This window comes from Schistocerca nitens, chromosome 6, assembly GCF_023898315.1.
Source record: "Schistocerca nitens isolate TAMUIC-IGC-003100 chromosome 6, iqSchNite1.1, whole genome shotgun sequence".
NCBI classification, from domain to species: domain Eukaryota; kingdom Metazoa; phylum Arthropoda; class Insecta; order Orthoptera; family Acrididae; genus Schistocerca; species Schistocerca nitens.
In genome coordinates, this window is record NC_064619.1 from 247,423,912 (window position 1) to 247,448,638 (window position 24,727).

The window sequence follows — 24,727 nt, forward strand, 5'->3', positions numbered from 1 at the left end:
ATGAGTTTACATTGCAAAGGATGTAAATGGCATGTTTGAAATGTTAAGTGTGGTGGTCAAAGTAACTGGTGTAAACTATTACGTTTGTAAACAATGCCGTTTATTCCAAATACTTCGTAATGTATGGAAGTGGTTAGAGTGGAACCTCAGTGCTTAAACCACTGTTAGAGAAACTAGTGGTGATTATATTTATATTCTTGTTTCTCACAAATATTTAACTGTTTCTTTCCACATCTGGCATGATTTCTAAGGGCAATGCCAGGCAGGAACTTAAGAGTGCAGCTTAATTTTTGCAAGTGAAACAATTAGTGAGTATAATTGTAATGTTGTTTCTTACAATTATTTGCCTGTTTTTGTAATTTGGAATGTTTGTCGGGGATGAGTTTAGGCAGCAACCTAAGTGTGTAATTCAAATGGTTGCTAGTGAAGTTAGTCATGACCTTGTTTATAATCTTGGTTCTTACAAATATTGGGCAGGTTTTTTTCCCCCAAATGTGACACTGTAGAGATACAGGGTATTTCAAGTGGACTATTTTTATAGGGGTCATGCTGTCATGGGTGGCTCATTCTTGTGGTGGCTGTACTTGTTTGTGATGTACTTGGCAATAGTGGTTTAGCTGAAAGAGATCAAGTCTTTGGTATTTATTGGTTATTTATTTGTCTTTAATTTTTGAGCTGTTAGTTTTAGTTCATTGTTTGTTGATTTTTTAGACTTCATGGTTGTGTTTCTTGTTTGCCTTGCAGTTATGCTTGAATATTTTGTTGTTTGCAGTAAAGTTTGTTTGTTTGTTTGTTTGTTTGTTTGTTTGTTTGTGTGTGTGTGATTTGTGGCCAACCTTCACTGATTTGGAATTCTATGATCTATAAGTACATTTTTAAGAGCTTTTTCATTCATTGTAAGATTGTATTTTGTTTTTGGTAGGAAAATATCTTTGAAATGAGGGTTTTCAAATTTGTGTTGGTTAGTTTCATTTGTTGTGAAGAGGGAGGGTGGCTCTATAGATATGCGTGTTTTACCTTTATATGTGCAGTTAAACTTGCAGTACTGGTTTTTATGGTTGTGTATGGGGTTTTTGAGCTATATAGGTCAAGTGAAATATTCTAGTCCAATTGTGTCGTTTTTGGATTTTTTGTTGTTGTTTTGTTTGTTCTGGGGAAGGTTTTGAGTGTTATTTTCCGATTATGTAGTTGTTTTGTAGCGAGTGTCTGGTATCACTGTCTTCCTTTGAGCTATACAGGTCAAGCGAAATATTCAGTTCCAATTTTCGCTTTTCTGTATCTTTTCATTTGGTTTATTCTGGAAGGAATTTGTGTATATAATGATTTTCCAATTTTTTTGGTTGCTTTAGAACAATCTTAAGTTTGGTCTTTTTTTATGTTTGGTTTCAGTCGTAATAGTCTATATTGTGGTCACCATGTTAAAGGGTGGAATTGGCCTCTTATTAAATGTATCTGTGATTGTCTTTGTAACACTTGTAAAGCTGTTTACTCAAAATATGATGTCAAGGGGCAAAGCAGATGGCTGGAATCAGACCTTGCTCTAACCCCTGGTCCAGATATTGTTTCTACACTTGTGCCATATGCCACATCTAGCTGCAGCACTGTACCTGACACACCTTTAGATGTGGCAATCTTCCCACGACTTTTGGCCATTCAGTTTATAAGTACAAGGTAAATGGATTTTTCAGTCTATTATACTTCTCCTCAATGGAATAAAATACATCATCAGCCACAAAAGTCGATCCCACCACAACTTCTATATTTACAGCAGCTACATGCTCCTCTGTGCAAATAAAGAGTGTTTCTTATAGTAAAAAAAAAAAAAAAAATCACATAAAAATATAGGAATTTTACTTGTGTTGCAAACAGACAGTATTCAGTGATGCAGGCTGACTCTCTGTTGTTCACTGCTCATACTGCTTTGATCATGTCTGTCTCTCTACTTAAGTACTCTTATTGTGATGCTGTTGTTAGACCTAACACTTGCAACTCACTGCCTCCAACATCACCCATTCCATACATATTGCTTGAGAGTGTGCTGGCATCAGAACAGAATCAGTGGCTTCATGGAGTGTGTATGACATAAAAAGTGAGGTGCATCCTATTATATCAAATGAGAAATGGGAAACACAGTATTCTGCTATGAATTAACTGATGTGTTAATTGATAGGTTCGAATTGTGTATACTGAATGATACCTTTACTGTCACATTCCACCTGTAAATAATAATGATGATGATAATAATAATAATAATAAGAATAATAATTAGTGTTGTTCTGGAAACTTGCAGGCACAAGATCATTCTCAACAATGAAAAGGGACTGAAGAAGACCTTGCACTGTGCTCATACTGTCTGTGGAGGAGACAACATTGCAACAAGTTAAGGATGATCCTAAAACAAGTGGTGTAAAACATTCTTAAATTGCAGTATGTTTAAGATAGGAAAAATAAAGAACTGATATATAAAATAAACTGTGGAAGGTGGCCATCCAAAGAAGTATATTACATTTAATGTGTTTCTTGACGGATTTCTGTCAGTTTTTAAGAGCAGGTTTCCCAAGAAAAAATGTAGTACAGCACTAATAAGACATCAGGAAAGGTGCAGACTGCAAAAGTATTTAAATATCATGTGCAAGGATAAAGGAAATTAAATGAAATGGTTAGGGCAAACAAGGAAGTAGAACTGATGCCATATTACAAGAAATACTGTGCTATCTTAAGGAAAGTGAACTGCATCAACCACTCAGACAATAATATTAAATCCATACAGGGAGTAAAACAAGAAAGCATGCGATAGCAGTTAGGTAGCTAAAACACTTAACAATCGTTTCCTGGAAGTAGCTCAGAGAGTTCATGTGGACTGTTCAAGGGATAAAGCAATAAAATACATGAAAGAAGGAATGCCATATACAAAGCCAAATCACAATTACTCCATTCACAGCCAAAGATACGTACATGAGGGTTGTTATACAAGTTAAGAATGTTTTGATCTGATGAGTCATGCATTTCTCTATCCAATCCCGCTGCCTTGTCATAGACCTTCCTCGAACATTGAGCAAGAATGATTGTTTACTGTTTGTGCAGTTTTGAAATGTGTCACAAAATTAATAATCCTGCCAAGGTTCATAGTATAAAACTCTTTCTGAGTGCTAAACTAGTCTGACATATTAAGTTTCAGTTCGAAGATATTGCATTATGTTCAATGGGAGATGAATTAATATTCATGATGAAGTATGATCAGGCTAACATTCATTTTTGACTGACAAAATCAAATCAACAATTGGGTGGAAAAATAAACACAGCAGACATTTCACTACTGAAGTACTGAACATTTGCCTAGGGCATTCTATACACTAACTTTACGACCACAAGAGAGACCATAAATGCTATGGTCTTCACCAACTACACAGTACCATAAAATGCAGTTGGATTGTTGTCCAGGGGCATTGTGCTGCATGATAACGCTCACCCATATTCTGCTGCATTTAAGAAGAATTCCCTTTGTCAGTTTAAGTGGTATGTTTTTAACATCCACATTATAGCCTGGACTTATCCCTGAATGATTACCATCTTTACCACAAATGGAAAGATTTTTTGATTATTAAACTCTGTAGAGATGACAACAAACAGAAAGAGGACATTAAGTGTCTGGTTCAGCAACTTGGCAACAATTGAATATGAAGAAGGCACAGAAAACCTTGTGGAGAGCTGCAACAAAAATTGGCAAGGATATCGTTATTAAATTTGAACAGTGACTGTGAGAAGTTAGCTAAGATATCAGAATTTTTTGTTGTAGAGACACCACCCTACATCACTATGGAAACTGAATAGCTGGCACAATTTTAATGTCGACTGCTGTGTTGCCAATACCCAGAGGGTGCTTGTAATTGGGAGTACCCTCTGATGAGACCATTCCAAAATCAGAAATATAAGTTTGCCCACTATGGAGTGCACAGAAAGTGTGCTATCATATGGCTATGGACTGGACTTTGCTTTGGAATATGGGCTTAAGATAGCTTATATTGTTTCCAAGGAGTATTCTATATAAATCTCTTCATTGTGAATAACCCAAGGAGAGCCCCCATCAATAGTGTGTGTAGATCACTATTTACAGAAGTTGTAAAATAAGTTTTCTTTCAGTACCTTGAATAATGTCTGGGGAAACTAATCTTCATTGCTTTTAGAATGACGCTCACAGTTGACATTCGAAAGCAAAATATAACTGGATTTATAACACCTTAAGTAAAGCAATAAAATCAAACAATGGAAACTCCAGGTAGGAATAGCAGCAATGCAAGAAAATACAGATTGCTACTTACCGTAAAGAGGAGACGTCAAGTTGCAGACAGATTCAATTAAAAGACACTTACATAGAGCTTTTGGAAACAGCCTTCACCAATAAAAGAGAGAGAAACACACCATTCACACACACAAGCACTCATACCTGATGCACAAGCAGCTGTCAACTCTAGCTTCTCCGGCCAGAATGCCTGTTACTAAAATTGGTAATGCACATGTATGCAATATATTCAGTTACATGTATAATACATCACTATCAAAGAGTACATTCACAAAAATATACCTTTATAAGAAATTTAGTGAGGTAGATGATAACTGCTGACCAATTCCACTGCTTACCTTCTTCTCAAAGATTCTTGAAAAGATTATGTACACAATAATAACACAGCTATCTCAAAATACGATAGTTAGTCTCAGCGTTAACTGAAGCATTCAGTACTGCTTCCTCAACTCACAACCAAACTGCGGCCTTTCAACAAAACTAACCAAACTGCCATAGACCTCAGGATCTACTAGAGATCATTCAGTCAACATACTCTATGTATCAAAAACTAATACAGACACAAAAAAATATTTTCAATGCTCTGTTTTTCTGCTTGGTTATATATGACATCAAATGCCAGACAATTCTGTTACAGGACAAAGTTGACATTTGGCATGGGTAAGTTCAGTTGACCCTAGTCTCTAGAGGGATTACAGAAGGGGGTCAGTCAGTTGCAATGGGCACACAGGCTTAGACCAATGAGGGTACTTGTTGCCCACTGTATACTTTGGTGTACAGAAGGTGTTCATGCCTTTTGGCACAATAATTACAGTTAATAGCAAGGTGTGAAGCTTGAGAATGGACATGTCAGACTGAAACCAGTAACCACTACAGCTGAATTTTATATCAATGCAACTGAAACAGGCAAAATAAAAAAGTTATCGAATTTGCTCACACTGTTTTTCAATTTACAAAACGATCATACCAAAGACAAATTACATTAAATGTTAGTTTCTTTATTTGCTAAAAAAATATTGTGCAATTTACAGTATTCTCCTACAGAAAGTTAAATATTACAGTACTGGAGACCTTGTTGGTAACTGCCTTCGATTCTATCTAACTAAAAGGATGAATCACGTCACACTAAGAAACCCAAGTAGTGCACACAAGGAAATGGCACCTTCAGAGTGGGAAATACTCATTCTATGTTTATGACAGGAATCAATACTGGATCTGTTCTAATTGTTGTGATATATATGATGTGCCACTTAATAGATAAGGGAAAAAAATAGCTCCCTTTGCTCTTGATTCAATTATAATAAAGCCTAACAGTCAATTCAACTCATCAAAACATTAAATGAATTTTTCTTGAAAATTATCAATTATTAGTTTTATTTTAGGCTTTACCAGTGTATGATGATACTGAAGTGTTCTCAGGTACTCACAAAGATAATGTCACCTAAACGACTCAATATTTCGGCAAGCTGATTTGTTACTGTCTTGAGGGGCTCATTATGACTGACCGGATTGTCTTCCATTGGGTACCACCTTATACAGGATGATTCAGGAGGAATGCCACATAACTTGTGAGTGATTCCACATGTGAAAATAAACCAAAAAAGTCCTATGAAGATGTGTCTGATCTATTATCATTATGGAACTGGAGCAAGCTGAAGACTACACACATCCACAAATGATCATGAAGACAGGTGTTTATATTACTTACCCAAATGCTGTGTAGGCACTGTGGTGGGCAGAATAATGGTGGGGCAGATGACTGATCCATCCCACAAGAGATGTGGGGATTCTCCAACAGATGGCAGGACTGTGACATTGCACCAAGGCAATAGCTGCAAGCATACCCAGTGCGCAATTACGGTGTGGATAAGTGAGCAGTCGTGAGGCCATGAAAGTGTCATGCTTGAGTGTTGTTTAATTGAGTGTATTGGGTTTCTGTCTTGTTTAATTGAGCAAGTTCGTAGTGTCCTTGAATACCAATATGCCACATATGTTCACCCATGCGGAATATGCAAACAAGTTGTTTGTGTACAGGTACTGTAATGGAGTCTCTGTGCAGCTGTGACAGAATAGCAGAGTCATTTCCCTGAATAATAAACCTCCTGTGACAGGGTACTTCCCAAGGTTTTTCAAACATTACGTGAATCCAGAACACTACCCTGTGTACATATAACATCAGAACATGAGGCCATCCAGTCAGTTGAGGAAAGGGAAGATATTATTGCAATGGTACAATGGAGTCCCACCACCAGTACATGGTGCATTAGTCATCCGTTCGATACTTCACAAACATGAATGTGACGTATGTGACATTCTGAGGGCTTGTACCCATTCCACGTGCAGACCGTGCAGCATCTGTATCCAGGTGACTTAGTAAGCAGACAACGATTTTGTAACTGGTTGGCTGTACACAGAGGCATCATGTAGTTCACTACACTTTATTTTACAGATGAAGCTGAATTTACATGCAATGGTATTATGAACATCCAAAATTATTAGGCATGGGTGATGGAGAACCTACATGACTCTATGGAAACAAGATTCCAAGTTAGGTTGTCAGTAAACGTCTGGTGTGCTATGATTGATGACCTGATGATAGGGCCTGCATTCCTCCCAAATTGTATGACAGTTGCAGAATATTCACATTTTCTGATAGAAAACATACCTGCACTTTTGGAAGAAGTGTCATTAGAGCTACGATGGCAAATGTACCTGAAACATGATAGATCACCAATTCACTGTACCAGACAAGTATTCCAGTATCTGAACAACATCTTTCCTCAATGGTGGATTGGCCATGATGGATCCATTAACTGGCCTGCCATATTACCTGACCTAACACCATTAAACTTCTGTTTATGGGGCTGGTTAGAGGGAGATGTATAAACTACAAAGGTGGATAAACATGGAGAACTTGTCACTCACAGCACTAACACATTAAAGCCCACTGAGATGATTTTTGATGAACAATACAACACACCCTTCAACGTGTTGACAACTGCATTGAGATGGATGGTGGATTTTTTTGAACACCTCTTGCAGAATGGATAGGTCTCTGTCCCACTATTATTCTGTCTAACACAGCGCCTACACAACATTTCAGTAAGTAATATTTACACTTGTCTTCATAATCATTCATGGATGTGTGTAGTCTTCAACCTACTCCAGTTCCATAATGGCTGAAAACTGGACACATGTTCACAGAACTTTTTCGGTTTATTTTCACATGTCGAATCACCTCACAAATTATGTGGCATGTCTCCTAAATCACCCTGTTAATCTTGGGCAAGTAGTGATTGTGCATGGCTATACAAGTGAGGTAGAGGGCAAAGTGCACCAGTGGAAGTCAAGTTGTGATCCTCAGTCAGTGTACCGCAACCACCAAGCCCTTGATGCTGCCGGGTTCGATGACACATGTCTACACGATGTGCTCTCAGGTCATAGTTGGCATGGCACAAGAGGATCTTTCCAATCTTTTGACAGAGTGTTGTCATGTTTTGAGCATGTTCAAGGGTGGGACTCAACTCTTACCTAGATAGAAACTGCTATTTTTATTTATCAGTTCATCTTGTAGGTGGAGTTCTACAGATTATTTTCAGTGCAACCTCAAAATGTTTCAGCATGTTTTAACAACCTGGTACTGTTGTAATTCATACTGTGTCCTTTGGAGACAGAATCCTTTGTGACAGTTGAGGTTGTTGATTGTTCTTTATCTGTGTGACACATGCTTCATGCATCTTTCTTGTGCCATCTGGATTGAGGGACCAATGTACATTTTCCTGCACTCGCACCAGATGTGGTAGACTCCTGGTTTCTAGAGAAATAGTTTGTTATTAACAGACCTCCAACCATATGCCAACTTTGGTGGCAGGCAGAACATGCATTAGAAGATTTTTCCAATGTTCACCGATGTGTTATCAATGTACAGAACAGAAAATATAGCAACAGGTTTCTCTTTTCCCTCTGCAAGTTGCCGACTAGACTTCTTCCATTTCATAGTATGCTGGTTGTAACTGTTCTCCATGAAAACTGTCTGCAGCTGCTGCAAATATGTTGCTGTACTCTCTTAGTCAGAGATTAGCAAGCTCTGTGCTCTATGACAAAGCATGAACTAGGATGCCACAAAACTGTTAAAACAGGCCAACATATGTTGGGATTGTGTTTTAAAAAGAATGTGAAGACATAATGAACTGATAAATAAAGACAGCAGTTTCCCAGTAAGTAAGGCTTCATTCCTATCCTTGAATATTAACAAAGCATAACAGTGTGTCAGAGATGCAACTGGGATCTGCGGGCCTCAGATTGACAGCAGGAGAGAGGGAAGGATGTGACATGGCAATTTAGGAAATGACATTATGAAATTACCAATAGGAGGACAGACAATTAATGTGATTCACTAGACCTGTATAGCACACATACATTGTATGGGGTGGGCAAAATCAAAGTAGCCTGGAAAACAGAGTTCCAGGGTACAAAGAATCACAGCGGAGGAAAGGAAATACAGTACTAAGTTGACTACAGCAGATGTTGAAAGTGACCACCACTCATCTGTTGGCACTTTTGAGCTCTGGCCGACAAGTTGCTGAAAGTGGATCAACACTGGACTGCCGGAATTGCTGCCATCTCATACGAAATGTTCTGCTGCAGTTCTTGAGGGCTATGAGGATTGTTGCGAAACACCTTAGACACACTCACACTAGAAATAATTCACGAGAGAAAATAAATAAATGAAATAAATATTCCAATTTATTTTAAAATACACTAAAAGTGAGAGGAACTGATGTTTTCCATTACAAAATTATGTCTTAAAAATTACGTCTTAAAATGTATTGCCTTGTGATCTATGATTTTCAATATCAATTACACAAGTTTACAGAATCTTGATGGTTAGTGTCACATGCCAAGAGATGTCCATTACATTTTTGTCTTCCTGCTTTTAAATTTGTAATATGTGTACAAGTTATTAATAACACCCTCTTTATTTGAATACTAGATTTTTACCTGCAGCTTCACCCGCGTACCTGTATGTCACATGCATTGCACACCTCTCTTCCTCCCCTCTCTCTCTCTGTCCATCTCCTCCTCCACCATCTCTCTGTCCATCAAGTCAACTCCCCTCTCCTCTCTGTCCAATGCCTCCTGCCCCCTCTGTGTCCATCTCCTCCTCCTTCTCTGTCCATCTTTCCCTTCTCCCTTCTCTCTCACTCTTTTTGTCTTTCTCCTATGTCAGCCCATTTTCAGCACCATCCCATCTTAATGGGAACTGATTCTTACCACCACAGCACTTCTTTGCAAACAATAGGCCATATGTATACCAAGTTTGGTTGCAATTGGTCCATGGGGTTAGGAAACGTGAAAACTACATTCATTCATTCATAAATACATACATACGTTTTTATAATATATATAGATATGATCACTTTTTTCAACTAACATATGAGCCTCAAAGTAATGTTCTATTAGAGATATTAAACACAGATACTGCACCGATTGTTCCTCCTTCTGCAAGTATCTGATAACGAGCATCCTCAGAGTCCTTGGCCAGACACGTTCCTTCAATACTGAGGAGAAATATTGTAGGCTCTGGTGGAGGAACAGGAACAAAGGAACGTTCTTTAAAGCTGAATTGTACTACATTATCAGGAACTTTACTGGTTACTGCAGTCAGAACACGTGTAATATCTTCCTTCTGTTCCTGTAGACAAACATATAAAAACCTAAAATTGATATCTACAGTCATGCATACATTGTATAGTAATGCCAATTCAAAATATGTAAGATAATACACAGGAGGATATAGTGCACAGCCTTAGAGAAAAGTGAGAATCTAGTAATTTCAGTCCATTAGACTGTTGCATTATACATATTATTTTCATTCATTAAACAAATATATATATCAAACAATGAAAACTACAGGTTGGAATATCAATGATGTAAGGAAAAGGATAGATTCCTACACTGAGTTGCAGAGAGGCCCAACGAAAAGACCGTTACACATTTAGCTTTCATCCAACACGAACACACATTCATTCACAAAAGTAAGCACATCTCATGCACAAATGATCATCATCTCCAGCAGATGAGACCAATCTGCCAGAGATGGCAGTCATGTGTGTGTGAGCTGTGCTTGTTTGTGTGAATGAATGTGTGTTTGTTTCCTTTTCTGAAGTAGTATTCTGCAGAAAGCTAAAAGAGAAACACTGTTTTTGTTGTGCCTGCCTGCAACTCGATGTGCCGTCTTTATGGAAAGTAGCAATCTACCCTTTTCCTTATATTGTTAAAAATATAACAAAGTATTTTAACAACAACCCACTTTTATAGTTGCTATAAACTACTTGATTTTTTAAAGCAAGCCAAATAAAATAATGTAATGTGAACGTTGCACAAATATACATTCAACATTTGTGTAGCTGATCTAACACAAATGAATGATTAATATGTTGTGAATCTAAATGATATATGTAGGACTGAAAGGGTTAAACATAATTAAAAATAAATGTAATTAGAAATAAGTAACTACAGAAATTCCTCCCTCTAAATATAATATTGAAGGCAGCTTTTTAAAATGTCTGTTACAATTATAAAGGAATATACCAACAAAAATTATTCCATTTAGTTGTAGAGATGATCACAACAGAACGAATTCTATAGAAAATCAAATAATTCTCTAAGCTGAAAGACTTCCAGAAAATTGTACTGCTCCATTCTACCCTGTATGAAGCATTGTATTGAACAGTTCTGACAGTGTACAGGCACCAACAGCAATTGTTTTAAACTTCATCAAGCAATTAGAGTGGGTACTGTTATTTACGGGTTTAGAGTCTAAAGATATATCTAAAAAACTGGCAATTTTGACATTTCTGCTTCACAGCTGTCTTGGAAAATCAAATTATTCAATGACAAAACAGTGGAACCTCTATCTTTAACTATTCTGGAGACAGTGTACAGTGCATCTACAAAATCACTTACATGTTTAATGTCACAGTAGCACACTGGCTTCTACACAATTTTGGTTCCTTTGCAGTACTATGGCATTAAATGGCATGACAACAGTCAGAAGAAGGGTTTGAAGGGGAAGGAAGAGGGATGAAAAAAAAAAAAGACTGGCAAAGTTTAGGAAACAAGGAGAGTTTGGACAAGTTGCTCAGAACCCCAGGTCACGAGAGACTTACTGGATGTGGTGACAAGAAAAGACTGATTGTTGGGGACTGCAGTGGGATGAAATTTGAAAACCTGAGACTTTAAAGGTGGAAGATAGGGCAATAAGGAAGACAGAGATTACTGACAAAATATAGTGCAAGAGTTAATAATAGTGGAAAGCTAAGTGCATTTTAAGTGGTCAGGAAATAAAAGATATAGAAAACTAAAGGGGAGTGAAGAGAGGATTGGTCATTGAGAAGAAATGCTGAGACTGAAGAAGGCTTGTAAGACGTGATTTTGAGGTGGTTGTATCAAGTTGAAATAGTGATCAGAACTGTTGAAGGCATAGTTCAATGTCAGGTTTGCTGTTGGAAAGGTTTTGGGATTGGGTTGCAGACGGATATTTGCAGTTGACATTAAGTGTGAAGAAAAGTAGGTCCTTCACCAAAGCAGCATAACTGAATGCACAGGTTTAGGACTGAAAATGAGACCCTTGCATAATACAGATAACTCAGGAGGGGAGGGTGCCTTAGATGAGAGATTGAGAACACTGTACTGATGTGGCTGGTTCTTGTGATCAGAGATATCATTCCTCTGGTGTAGGCTGGGGGATGTTAAGAGGCTGGCCAAGCACTTATTCTCAGTAACTACTCCCCCACCCCCCACATCCACCTTATACAATGCACTTAGCTTTAGCTTTTTGCTCTTACTAACTCTCTCACTATGTTTTGTTAATAATCTCTGTCTTGCTTACTACCCTATCTTCCACCTCTTAAGCTCTAGGATTTTCAAAGCACTTACAGTGCAGTCCCCAACAATCAGTCTTTCCTTCTAACCCCATTCAGTAAGTCTCCCCTGGCCCAGGGTTCTGGGCAACTTTTCCATACTCTCCCCATTTTCTAAACTTCATCAGGCATGTTTCTTTATCCCTCTTCCTTCCCCTTCACCCCTTCTGACAGAAGAAGGAGCTACTGCTTCTGAAAGCTTGCACATTTCCTTAATCTTTATATGTGTGTGTTCTCCTGCCACCACGTGGTGAGTAGATTTTTTATCTATACTTTCAAAATTGATTATTTCATTGATGTAACAACAGCTGTGAATTTTGAAATATGTATCAAAAATCTGGAGCAGCCAGTACCCAACATATCCTTTATTGACATAACGCTTGCAATAAATGTCTACAACACTGCATATCCATTATTGTGGTCCATGGAACATATCAATCTATTGTGAGTAATATGTCATTCAAGCCATTGCTGTTGTGCTGTCTACATGTTTTCTAGAGGAAGAAAAATTCATAATTTGGGAAGACTCAAACATGTGCAAATGAAGAGAATTAAAGTTGACTTACTTACTATAATATATTTTCATCATCAGGCAGTAATGCTATTGCAGGCTGTGGTAAATCATCAACATGTGTGGGACAACATGGGTACCTAATGTGTTCCAAAATGCTACACGTACACATGGCCATTTCTAGGGCTCATACTTCAGGTTCTATTGGTGAAAACAAGGCAGTGTCAAGTGTTTTGCATAGCCCTTGTACTACGGACCACTTGTATACCCAACAGAAAGATTGTCTTAGTGTCACTATCCTAAAGACAGAGTCAAGGTATGAATATCACACACTTTCTCCTGCTTAGGCAAATGGAGTAAATTAGTTGTTTCTTTTTGCATTTAACGTGGTCTACAGTGGGCTTCATGGGACTTATGGAGGCACCATTAGTACATGATCAGTTTCTGGGGAAACCACACAAAAAGGGTTTTTTAAAATATTTTCACTACCCCCAACTAAACAAAGCCAAACCGAGGAGTCCAAGAAGCTATGCACAGCAGATGGCTGAAATTTTTTGCAACATATACCTAAGATCCTAATTTGGAACAACTGAAAAATTTTCTTTATATCTTTATCTGTTTCTAAGATACAGAGGTTCAAAGTAACCCTACTTCTACATGTAAAGTCTTGTATGAGGTGAAATCTAAATAAATGGTATATTCCAATGGCAATTATCTAGAAGAGCCAGCTCCCTGTTTTCAAAAATCTTTATCTGTTTTCAAGAAACACACAAAAATCTTGTTCTTCAGGTACCAAAACTCAGTCACGTATTTTGAAATGGCTATGCACAGTATATGGCTGTAATTTTTACGATGCATTCCCAGGATACAGATTTTGAAACCTTTCTTCATATCTTTATTTGTTTCCAAGACACAGAGGTTTAAAGTTACCCTAGCTGTAAATGTAAAATGTGCACATAAAATATGGCATGAGGCAACAACATACTTTATAAAGTGATGCAGCATGGAGGAAAATGCTGTAAAGTGTCTCTGTTATCACCAGAAGGGTTCTGGGAACTCCATTTTGTAGTACTCAAGCACACGAAAAAAATTTTGCACCTAAAATCTGGTCTGAGGTATAAAATTAGTTTTGTGTTTTTTAAATTTCACATAAGCAAAGTACCTAAAATTTACTGACCAATACATATATTTTCATACGAGTAACATGCCCTGCTGCAGCAGGGAAAAGAAGGAAATCAATTGAAAAGTGCTCCTATCAGAGCAAAAAAGATGCAAATATGTTCCTGTTTATTTAAAAGACTCTGACTGAAAATTGGGGTACCAGCTGCTTCATTCTACCTTCCTCAGCACTTATAAAAAAAAATTCCAAAAATTTTGGCATGTCAACATATTTGCATTTTTTTAATGCTGATGAGAGGAGACAACAGTGGCAGTGGCAAAGAGGTGGTGAAGTAATAAACACTGGAAGATAGCAGACAGTGGTTGTGTTGCAGAAAGAGCAAAGGAGACAATGGTCGTGTGAGAGAAAGAGAAGGACACAGCGGCAGTGGAAGATAAATGACAGCGATGTAAAAGTGCTAGGCAAAGAGTGAAGGAAAGAGTGCTGGAGGGGGGGGGGGGGGGGGGGGGGGATAAAGAGAAAGTGAAAGTACGTGAGAGCCAGTGATAATGAGAGACAGAGTCTATGTCAATGATAATGAAGAAGAGAGAGAGAAAGAGAGAGAGACAATGACAGCAAGAAGAGATGGCAGAAGGAGAAAGAAGGAATGAGAGATTAGCAGTAAGAGAGAGCAAGAGGAAGACAGTAACAGTCAGAGGAGACACATGAGACAGACTCGAAGAGATAATGACAATGAGTTGGGCTGGAGGAGTGTGTGAGAAAGAGCAACTGGGAGTGGATGGGTATGCCTGACTTTCAGTGATGGACTAGTGGGCACGATTGATTACAGTTAGGGGAGCTTGTGGGAGTTTGAGATGAGATGCATGTTAAATAAAAAGCAAATCTGTTTGCATGTCACAATTTTTTGGAAAATTTTGAAAGGCCCTGAGGAAGGTAGAATAAGGTGGCTGGTATCCCACTTTTCAGTCAGAGTCTTTCAAATAAATAGGAATAAAATCATTTTTTTGTGCTGCAATAGGAGCACTTTTCCACTAGTTATGGTTCATTACTCATAGTGAATAGCCCATTACAAAATTAATAGATTAAATACAGAGATTTTAGTAGGTTACACATCCTAATTGGCAAGTTAAAAGCTTTTACTTTTCCATAATTTGGTAATTGTACTGCAGAAAATGACTGCCATCTTAAAGAAAGCACTCCTACGAAAGCACTCTGGTGTTCAATGCTGCCAGTGATTCCCCATTACTCATAGTGAATAGCCCATTACAAAATTAATAGATTAAATACAGAGATTTTAGTAGGTTACACATCCTAATTGGCAAGTTAAAAGCTTTTACTTTTCCATAATTTGGTAATTGTACTGCAGAAAATGACTGCCATCTTAAAGAAAGCACTCCTACGAAAGCACTCTGGTGTTCAATGCTGCCAGTGGTTCAAATCCAGAACTGTCATCTGATGACTCCTTAAAGGGTCCTAATTATCAGAAAAAAAGTGACAACAGTGATGACACTGATGGTATGTGTGCCTCATGGAGCATTTAAGCAAAGGAACTGACCTCAGATGGAAGTAACAATCATTTATACATAAGTAAAAACCTACACAATTTCTCTTCTCTTATTAATGTTGTATTTCTCAGTAGTATGGAAGGGACTAATGTGGACAGAAAGAGTCTGGAAGTTGAATTTTTACTTCTCTATAAAACTATCAATTGGTAAATCATTGTTATAACTATTTTTTCAGTCCCCTTTGATTGTTCTCCAGAAATCTTTAAATATTGCATTTCTACTGTACACTGAGAGACAAACTAATGCAAATGACAATAAAAAGGTAATCTTGGAAGAAGGGAACAATCAAACGGAAATTTTAGAGCCTGGTGGTTCAAAAATTGGCAATAATAGTAGAGAGCTGTAAATGAGAAATTTAATGTAAGGGAGCTAAGACAACTTAGGTAAGACTCGGACACACAGCCCAAACTGAAACTAGGAAAAAAAAAGAAAAAATTTTATAGAAAAACCAAACGGCTATCAGGTAAACCACATCATTCTTACAAAGGCAAATACAAGGTGTGATCAAAAAGTAACGGGAATTATTGTTTTTCTTTAAGTATCTTTATTTATTCATCAATATTAACTTTGTCCCCTTCACAGTAATCCCCCTTAGAAACAATGCACTTGTGCCAGCATTTTCTCCAATCTTGAATGCACTACTGGAACTTACTTTTCATTGTGGTGTTGAGCTCCTTCAGTACTTCTGTTCTTATCTCATCAAATGATGTCCTTTCATGGTTTTATTTAGCTTCAAGAACATGGGACCATGTCCAGTGAGTACAGTGGATGAGGCAACATAAAAGTTTTGTTTTCAGCCAAAAAATCATGAACAAGCATTGAAATGTGAGCAGGAGGATTATCATGGTGCAATTTCCACGAGTGTTTTTGCCACAGTTCTAGTCACTTTCTTCACAGAGCGTCATGCAAATGGTGCATAATTTCCAGGTAGGATTCGTTATTGACTGAACTACCATAAGGCAGGTGCTCATGATGTACTGTCCTATTGTAATCGAAGAAAACAATGAGAAGACCCTTTGCATGTGATTGAACTTGTCAAATATTTTTAAGTCTTGGCTTTTCAGATAGTTTCCTTTGGGATCATTGGGCCTTGTCACACCCGTATTCCGATGTTTCATTACTTCTTATAACCTTCTTTAGAAGTTTTGGATCATTGTAGATTTCTTTCAGCAATTCCTGAGCAATGTCCGCATGATGTCATTTCTGGTCGAAATTCAACAATTTTGGAACAAATTTTGCTACTACACAAACCATGCCCAAAATATCCCAAAACAAATTTCTTGGCTTGAGCCAAAGGATTTGGTGACATCATCAGCACCCTCTCTGATGGTGATTCGGTCATTTTCCAGAACCACTTTCTTCAGTAATTCCACATCGTTGATGCTAGGCATCCAGAGCAGACGTTGTCTCCAACGTCTTCTCAACCCTCTTTGAAACCACTAGTAAACTCTTGTCTTACTCACAGTAAATTCACTTAAAGCCACAGTCAACAACTGGAATGTGGAGCTGCAGTTTATCTCATTTTTCAAGCAAGATTTAATGCAAGTTCTTTGAGCCATATTCTTTGAAAGTAAAAATCCACCGACACTCAAAAACATGAACCCCTTTTTGTTTGTCAGCAATACACTAAATATTCAAAACAGCTGAAAATGCAAACATATATCAGGAACATGTGTACCAATAAGATTAAAAGATTGATAATTGGATGTAGAAAAGCCTGCAAATTTAAAAAATTCCTATTAATTTTTGATCAGACCTCATATACCTCTACGGGTTAGTTACACCAAAAGATTGGTCAAAATGCTTAAGGAAATTCAGGTTAATTTCACTGAGGCTGACAAGACTAAAAATGCGTGAAGAATTTTGAAATTTAAGTAAGAAAGACAGACAGGAACTATACTTCAGTTCACTTTCAGAAAAGATGAATAAGCAAAGTTATAGAACATCAACAGGTTCCTCCATGAGAAAAATCACATATAAATACTTTTTGGCCAAAGATGATCAAAATGGTCAGATCCGAGAGACAGTCTCTCTTGCAGTGTTTGATTTGACTGCATCATTCATATACCAGATTTTGTTATAAGGGAACAGACACAACATAATTTCTAGAGAAAAAAAAAAAGGATTAGTGGGGGATACCTTCTGCTGTGCACTTGACAACTGTTTGCAGAGTATAGACACAGGAGTAGATGTAAATGTAAATGTAGATGTAGGATGGGACGTCTGGTTTTGTTTGAGTTTAAATAAAACAGAGGTGAGCAAGGCACCTAACTAGTTAAATGGATGGTAGGTGGACCGAGAAAATATTTTTGTGGATTATAAGAAATAAGAAAAGACTCATATGCTGTCTAATGGTAGCTGGGTGGATAACATTAGGAAGCTTGCAGGAGCAACGTGGATGTGAACAGCTGAAAAATTTAATGCATGTGCAAGTATAGAGGAGGCCTCTTTATCCAGCAGCAGATACCAGATATCTGATTATGATGATGATACTTAGCAAAATGCTAGAGCATACGACAGATCTCAAAGCAACACACAAATTTCATCTTAGAAGATGGTTTACTATTACTGATGTAACTGTGAAAAACACCTCTGCACATGTATCAGAAGCAAAGAAAGAAAGCCATATTGCATCATTCGCTAACAAAAAGCACTCAGTAGGGTGACACAGGGAAATTTATGCCACTTCTCAAAGCAGCTGGCTTTGATTGGACCTGTGTGTAAGAGACAAATTTATAATACATCTTCATTACTGGGACACTAAAGGTGTGTACATAGGAAAACACATATCATAGCACTGCTGCTTATCACATATACTGTTTAACCTACATCGAAGAGCGTTGGCAGAAGAAATATGATACTGATGGCAAGTTAGGAATATATGTAATGTATGCTAAACACCCTGGAAAATACATGAACCTTTTTTTTTTTTGTTCATTTGAAATTAGGTCAACATAAATTCGCTGAACATGAATAACTTGGCATCAGCTGTATTAGGTACAGATGTTCTACCTGTTGGTAACATAGGAAAATTTGTCTGGATCAGGACTCGAAGCCAGATTTCTACTTATCGTGAGCAGTCGCCTGACCATTAGGCTATCAGTGCACACCTCCTGGACTGACCCAAACTTCCATGTGTCACATTGTGTACATCCCTATACCATAGGAAGTTTGGGTCAGTCCGGGAGGCATGCACAATTAGCCTAACTGTAAGGTGATCACTCACATTCAGTAAATTTATTTCTAGCTAACATGAAAAGTATTTTGTTACAGGGATGAAGTTGTTGTGGGTCTCAGTCCAACAACTGGTTTGATGCAACTCTCCAGGCTAGTCTCTACCAGACAAAGCTCTTCGCCTCTGCATAATAGCTGTATCCTTTAAACATGCTTACTATAGTCAAGCCTTGACCCCCCCCCCCCCCCCTATAATTTTAGCCCGTCTCCCTTCTTTCTTGCATCACCAAATTAACTGTTACTTGGTGCCTCACAATGTATCCTACCAGTTTGTTCCTTAGTGGCATGGTGTGGACACCTGGTGGTGGTGTGGCAGACGTGGCACTGTTTTCAGCCATTTCCATGTTATTAAGTGAAAAAAAAACACACAGAGGTGGAAAGGTGGTAACAGAACATGTCACTTCATGGTGTGTGCCACATCCAGTCATAGCCACAAGTGTCACTCCAAATTAACATGTGGCAGAGACTTTCAAGTGAGTCTGGTCCCTTCAACCCCTGCAAACCAACCAACCAACCTTTCAAATGTCAAAAATAAATTCGAGATGATTTAGAGTTTAATGTAAAGTCCTGTTCACACAATGCTGCTGCCAGACATTTGTGCCATGTCACACCATTTTTGTGTGGACAGCAGCTAAGATAAGTCGAAGGGTGAACACTAACTAATGTGTTCCTGAGTTTCTCTTGAACCCAAATTAATCACCCCCCCCCCCCCCCCCCCGGTCGACTTCTACCTGTCGTTTCATTCTTCTATAGTAATATGGGCCAGTATTTTGTATCCATAAATTATTAAACTGATTATTCATTAACATTCGCCCCTGTCAAGGCCAACATTCTTTGGTACTGGAATTATTACATTCTTCTTACAGTCTGAGGGCATTTCCCCTGTCTCATATAAGTTGCTTACCAGGTGAAATAGTTTTATCATGGTTGGTTCTCTTGATGACACCAAATTCTGAGGAAATATTACATGCTCCAGGTGGATTTTTCACTCAAGTCTTTCAGCATTCTGTCAAATTCTTCTCACAGTATTCCACCTTCCCTCTCATCTTCATCTACTTCCTGTTCTACAAGTTACTCACCTTTGTCTAGACCTTCTAAATATTCCTTCTACTTTTCAGCCTTCCTTTCTTCGTTTAGTGCAGCTTTCCCCTCTGAGTTCTTGATTTTGATACAGTTGCTTCTCTTTCCACTTTCTTTAATTTTCTTATATGTGGAATTTACATTGCTGAAAGTCAAATAAGCTTTTAACAACAGTGTTTCTCTCCTCTGATTATTTATGATTCATCTTTCTGCAGCCTTAGTCAGTCTCATGTTTTAGAGATCTGTATCCCCATCTGTGTGCTTCATTTTCTGCATTTTTATATCTTCCCCTTTCATCAATTAAATTTAATATCTCATGTTTAATCCAACGGATACAGGGACTTGTATTTTTGCCTAGCTGTTACCATGCTACCTTCACAGTGTTACTTCTCATAGCTATCCGCTCATCTCCAGTTGTATTTCTGTGGCTTATTTTTGACAGTAGTAGCCTATAGTTTTCTTTGAAACTCTCAACAATTTCTGGTTAATTCAAGTTTTCCAAGTCCCATAACCTTAATTACCCACTTTTCTGAAATTTCATCTATATCTACATGATTACTCCGAAATTCACACTTAAATATTTGGCAGAGAGTTCACAGAACCACTTTCACATAGTTCCTCCACCTTTCCACTGTCAAAAGCACATGGTAAAAAAGATCGCCTAAAATTTTCTGTACAAACTCTGAATTCTATTACTTTATCGTGAAGTTCATTTCTTCCTATATATCTGGGAGTCAACAAACTGTTTTGGCATCTGGAGGAGAAAGCTGTTGACTGAAACTTCATGAAAGGATCACGTTAATGTCTAATTATTGCTACCCCAGCTCACTTATCATATCCACAATACTCTCTCCCCAATTTCATGATAATACAAAATGAGCTTCCCTTCTTTGATCCTTTCCAGTGACCTCCATCAATCCTATCTTGTAAGAATCCCTTATAGTGCAGCAGTACTCCAAAGAGGACAGATGAATGTAATACAAGCTGTCTCTTTAGCAGACTTGTTGCATTTTCTAAGTGTTCCGTCAATAAAACACAGTCTTTGCTTCATGCCCCCCCCCCTCCCCCCCCCAGCCAAAAAAAATAAAAAATAAAAAAAATCTATGTGATAGATCCAGCTTAAGTTGTTTGTAATCGTAATCCCCAGGTATTTACCTGACTCAACAGTCGTTATGTGTATGTGATCTACTGCGGCTTTATATTATTTATTATTCATGGATAAACTGCCACTTTTGCACCACACAGTTACCTTGCGTAAATATTTTTCATGTTTTGCTAACTTGACAGTAACTAACAGCACCTGCACACAATGTAAGAGGGTTACACAGATTGTTTCCTAAGTTGTCTGTATAGATTAGGAATAGCAGAGGGCCCTATAACACTTCCTTGGGCAACCCAAGATATAACTTCAGTTTCACTAGATAACTTCTCATCCGTTATTACAAACTGTGACTTTCCAGACCAGAAATCATGAACTGAGTTGTGCAGCTGAGATGACATTCCATGAATTAGCTTGAAATCACCTATCCCTAGCATTTATTATTTCATGTGAATAAACAGTCAGTTGTGTTTCACAAGAACAATAATTGCTGAATCTCTGCTAATTATAAGTCAATACGTCATTTTCTCTTAGGTGTTTCAAAATGCTGGAACACAGTATACATTCCAACATCCTACTACAAATCACTGTTAATTACAGGGATTTATAATTTAGCAGTTTACTTCTATTTCTTTTCTTGTTGATGCAACCTGCACTGCTTTCCAGTCTTCAGGTACGTATCCTCAGCATCAATCTGTATTTCAAAACTAACAGACTATAGTCAGAATACACATCTGCTCCTAAACAGGTTTTGCCGTTTAAAAATGTATTTCTAAAATGCTGTCTTAGCAATTGTGGTAGATATTGCTTTGGTTTAGCCATAAAATTTGTCATTGGAACACTGTGCAGGGCAAAGATGCGATGTAAACATGCCTGCACCAAAAAGAGTTACAATAAGAGAGATGAGCGTATATCTGTATTCAAATGTTACCTTAAGCCGATATCGAATTTTTCAGTCTTCAACTATCAGTCTCTTTGTGTATGTAATTCTGGGCGGATGTGTATGTCAGACAACAGTATGTTTATCTGTGTAAAATTTTTTGCAATACATCCTATGGGGAGGGAGGCAGTTTCTTTCACTTCTGAACTGTTCACCTGTAAATGATATCTAAACACACTGTGGCCCGCAATTTTCAGAAATAATGGTGACATTATTTATGATTGTATTATACTGCATCCTTTATCACGCAGATGGACAGCGCATCTTTTTCTTCAAGAAAGAAGAGGCAAATACCACTCTGTTTGAAGGAATGTTAATACATCAATCAATTTAGACTGTTGTAGTGGTAACCGTAGCGAGAGACTGTGGAAGTGCGAACTCAGACACATGAATTGCTGCTGATGAAAGTATCTGGCAGCCACACACCTTGAAATAATCCACATTATTCACACATCCTTACAGCGCCTGTACTTAAACATCAGTATACAACTTATAATATACATTAAACCCTCCACTGTCTCCAGGTCTTAAGAGATTAATTTAGATAATTTAAAAGTAATGAAAGATCACTATGAATTTTTGCAATAAAAAAGGGCTAAGAAATGCTGAACATTGTTTTGATATATTTATGGAGTCTGATTACAAACACGCCTGTATGCCAAATAAATTAGATCATAAAATGTTAAGAAATTTTTACATGTGTTTTAACCTCTTTTGCCACAGTATAGGACATTATTAGTTCTAACAAGTTAAGGATGAACTAGGTAAGCAGACGGTGGTGCCCATTTCCTCCATGTATTATCTATTCCCATAAACACAAAATCTATTAAATATTTGTTAGATCTGTTGACCATAGCTTATAACAAATAATTAAGTGGCATTATAAATCTGAAATGATAAGCTGCTTTTGGCCCTTATGATCATGATCAATTGATCAGTATATACGGCACCACTAATCAATATGTAGTTCATATATATTGATTACTTGATCACTTGATAATGAGGAGAGAGATCAAAACCAGCTAATCCACATCTATATCTGAACCCATACCCTGAAAACCACTGGCAATGGATGTTCAAGATTATAGCACATATCAGGATTCCTTCTTCTAATATGGAGCACAGGAAGAATGATTGCTTAAATACCTCTATGCACACTGTAATCTGTCTAATCTTGTCTCTGTGGACATTATGGGAGGAACACCTAGGGGCCTGCATCATATTCCCATATTTCTTGCTTAACGCTGATTAAAACTTTGTATGTAGGCTTCCATGGTATAGTTGATGTCAATTTTCAAGTGCCTGCCAGTTCAGGTTTTGCTGCATTATCATGACACTGTTCTACATGTCAAACAGGTGACAATTTGTGTTATCCTCCTGTGTTTGCATACGATACCCCCAGTCAATACAATGTGGCACCGATGAGGTCGACACCAGCATCGATATGCGTTCGTCTTTGGACTCTGACCATTGTCTTTGGAATCTGAGCATTGTCTTCGGGCTGTTCCACCACGTTCAGTTCTTTGTGAGACTTGCCTGTGTTTAGGTGAATAAATGAACTACTGCAAAATGGGTGTTGTTTGGTGTAACCAACCCAAACTTCCCCTCACTGGTGACCCCGAGTTGTAACGTCTTCTGTTTTCACTGTTTTACTGTGTCCGCGACGTCCGCGTCGGTTATTTTTGCATGTATTACATCAACACAGCATTCGAACAATGACTTCGGCCCAGCGCCTAACACCAGATTTTGTAATCGACATGCATTGTGTTGCGGGTGATGTACACCCACAGGACTGCAACACAAAGCCTCTCACTCGACGATTACACCGATTTCACTGGATGATTTCGAGCCTGCACCAATGAGTGATGTTAGGAGTGCGCATGACTTTGGCTATCAAACACCTTTGTTCCAACCACATGTGCCCTCCCTCATCGACTGTGCAGTTACCTCCTATGGATCTCCGGGCAGTGTGGGACCAATGCCAATTTCTGCAAATCCTTCGTTGGACAACCTACTACCACCAGGACAACGATTTGCCACACTGCAATCCATACAGTACCACATGGATACCTGCCATGTGGCTGGAACTGCTTCGTTCACAGGTCTACCTCCTCAACATCCGACCACGCCCGTGCCTGCCTCAGTCCAGCCTCAGCACATGCCTTCCTACTTCGATACCTTGGCCTGCAACAGGAACAATAACTTGTTATCTGTGCCTGACCTCCATCTCCGTCCCACTGCTACACCTCAGTGTTTTGTGTCACGACATTCACCTTATCTGCACACCGTTTTGAGTGGAGTGACTATGAACAGTAAACATTCACACATTCCGTCCCATGTTCGACATCATTTCCCACACTGTGCTTCTGGACAGCCCACACCTCCGCAGTCTCCCTGCAACACAGGTGGCCCTGGTGCTGATCATACGTCGAACGTTCCACAGACTAACACGCGTTCTCAAACTTTGAACTTTTTCTCACCTGTCACCCCCATGCCGGCTCCAGTCGAGCTTCCACTACTGTTCTCGGCACATCTCGGTGCCTCATCCGTGTCGGTCTTCCGCGACACGTCAATCCAAACACACCCGCAACATGTTGAGCTTCCGCAACCGCAATTGATACATAACAGTGTCTCACCCGCGTCAGCCTTCCGTGTCGCGACGGATCGTGCTCAACCACAACGTGTCACCTTCAAGCCGCCACCCGAATACCTATCATTGCCACATCCCCTCGAGGCACACTCTCCTGAAGTACTACAGCAACAACAGCTCGATGCAGGCAGTGTCCCGACAAACTCAACTCAACCTGTTCTTCTGAACACTCTACAACGCTTACCAACACTGCTGTCGTTTAATCCCGACAGAGCAACAACCTGGTTCAAAATTGTGGATGAAGTGTTCGGCCATTACAAACTCGACGAGTCAACCAGCTTTCTGTGCCTCATCACCCACCTG

General features: G+C 38.5%; 1 protein-coding gene across 1 annotated transcript in view; it reads right to left on the bottom strand.

Moving 5' to 3' along the window:
• The window catches only part of LOC126263309 (dynein intermediate chain 2, ciliary), a 196,700-nt gene extending 186,660 nt beyond the window's left edge, over positions 1 to 10,040 (bottom strand). Inside the window, exon 1 of the mRNA XM_049960398.1 lies at positions 9,788 to 10,040. Coding sequence (XP_049816355.1) covers positions 9,788 to 10,040 — 253 coding nt within the window. The remainder of the gene's footprint in view (positions 1 to 9,787) is intronic.
• Between the last annotated feature and the right edge of the window lie 14,687 nt (positions 10,041 to 24,727).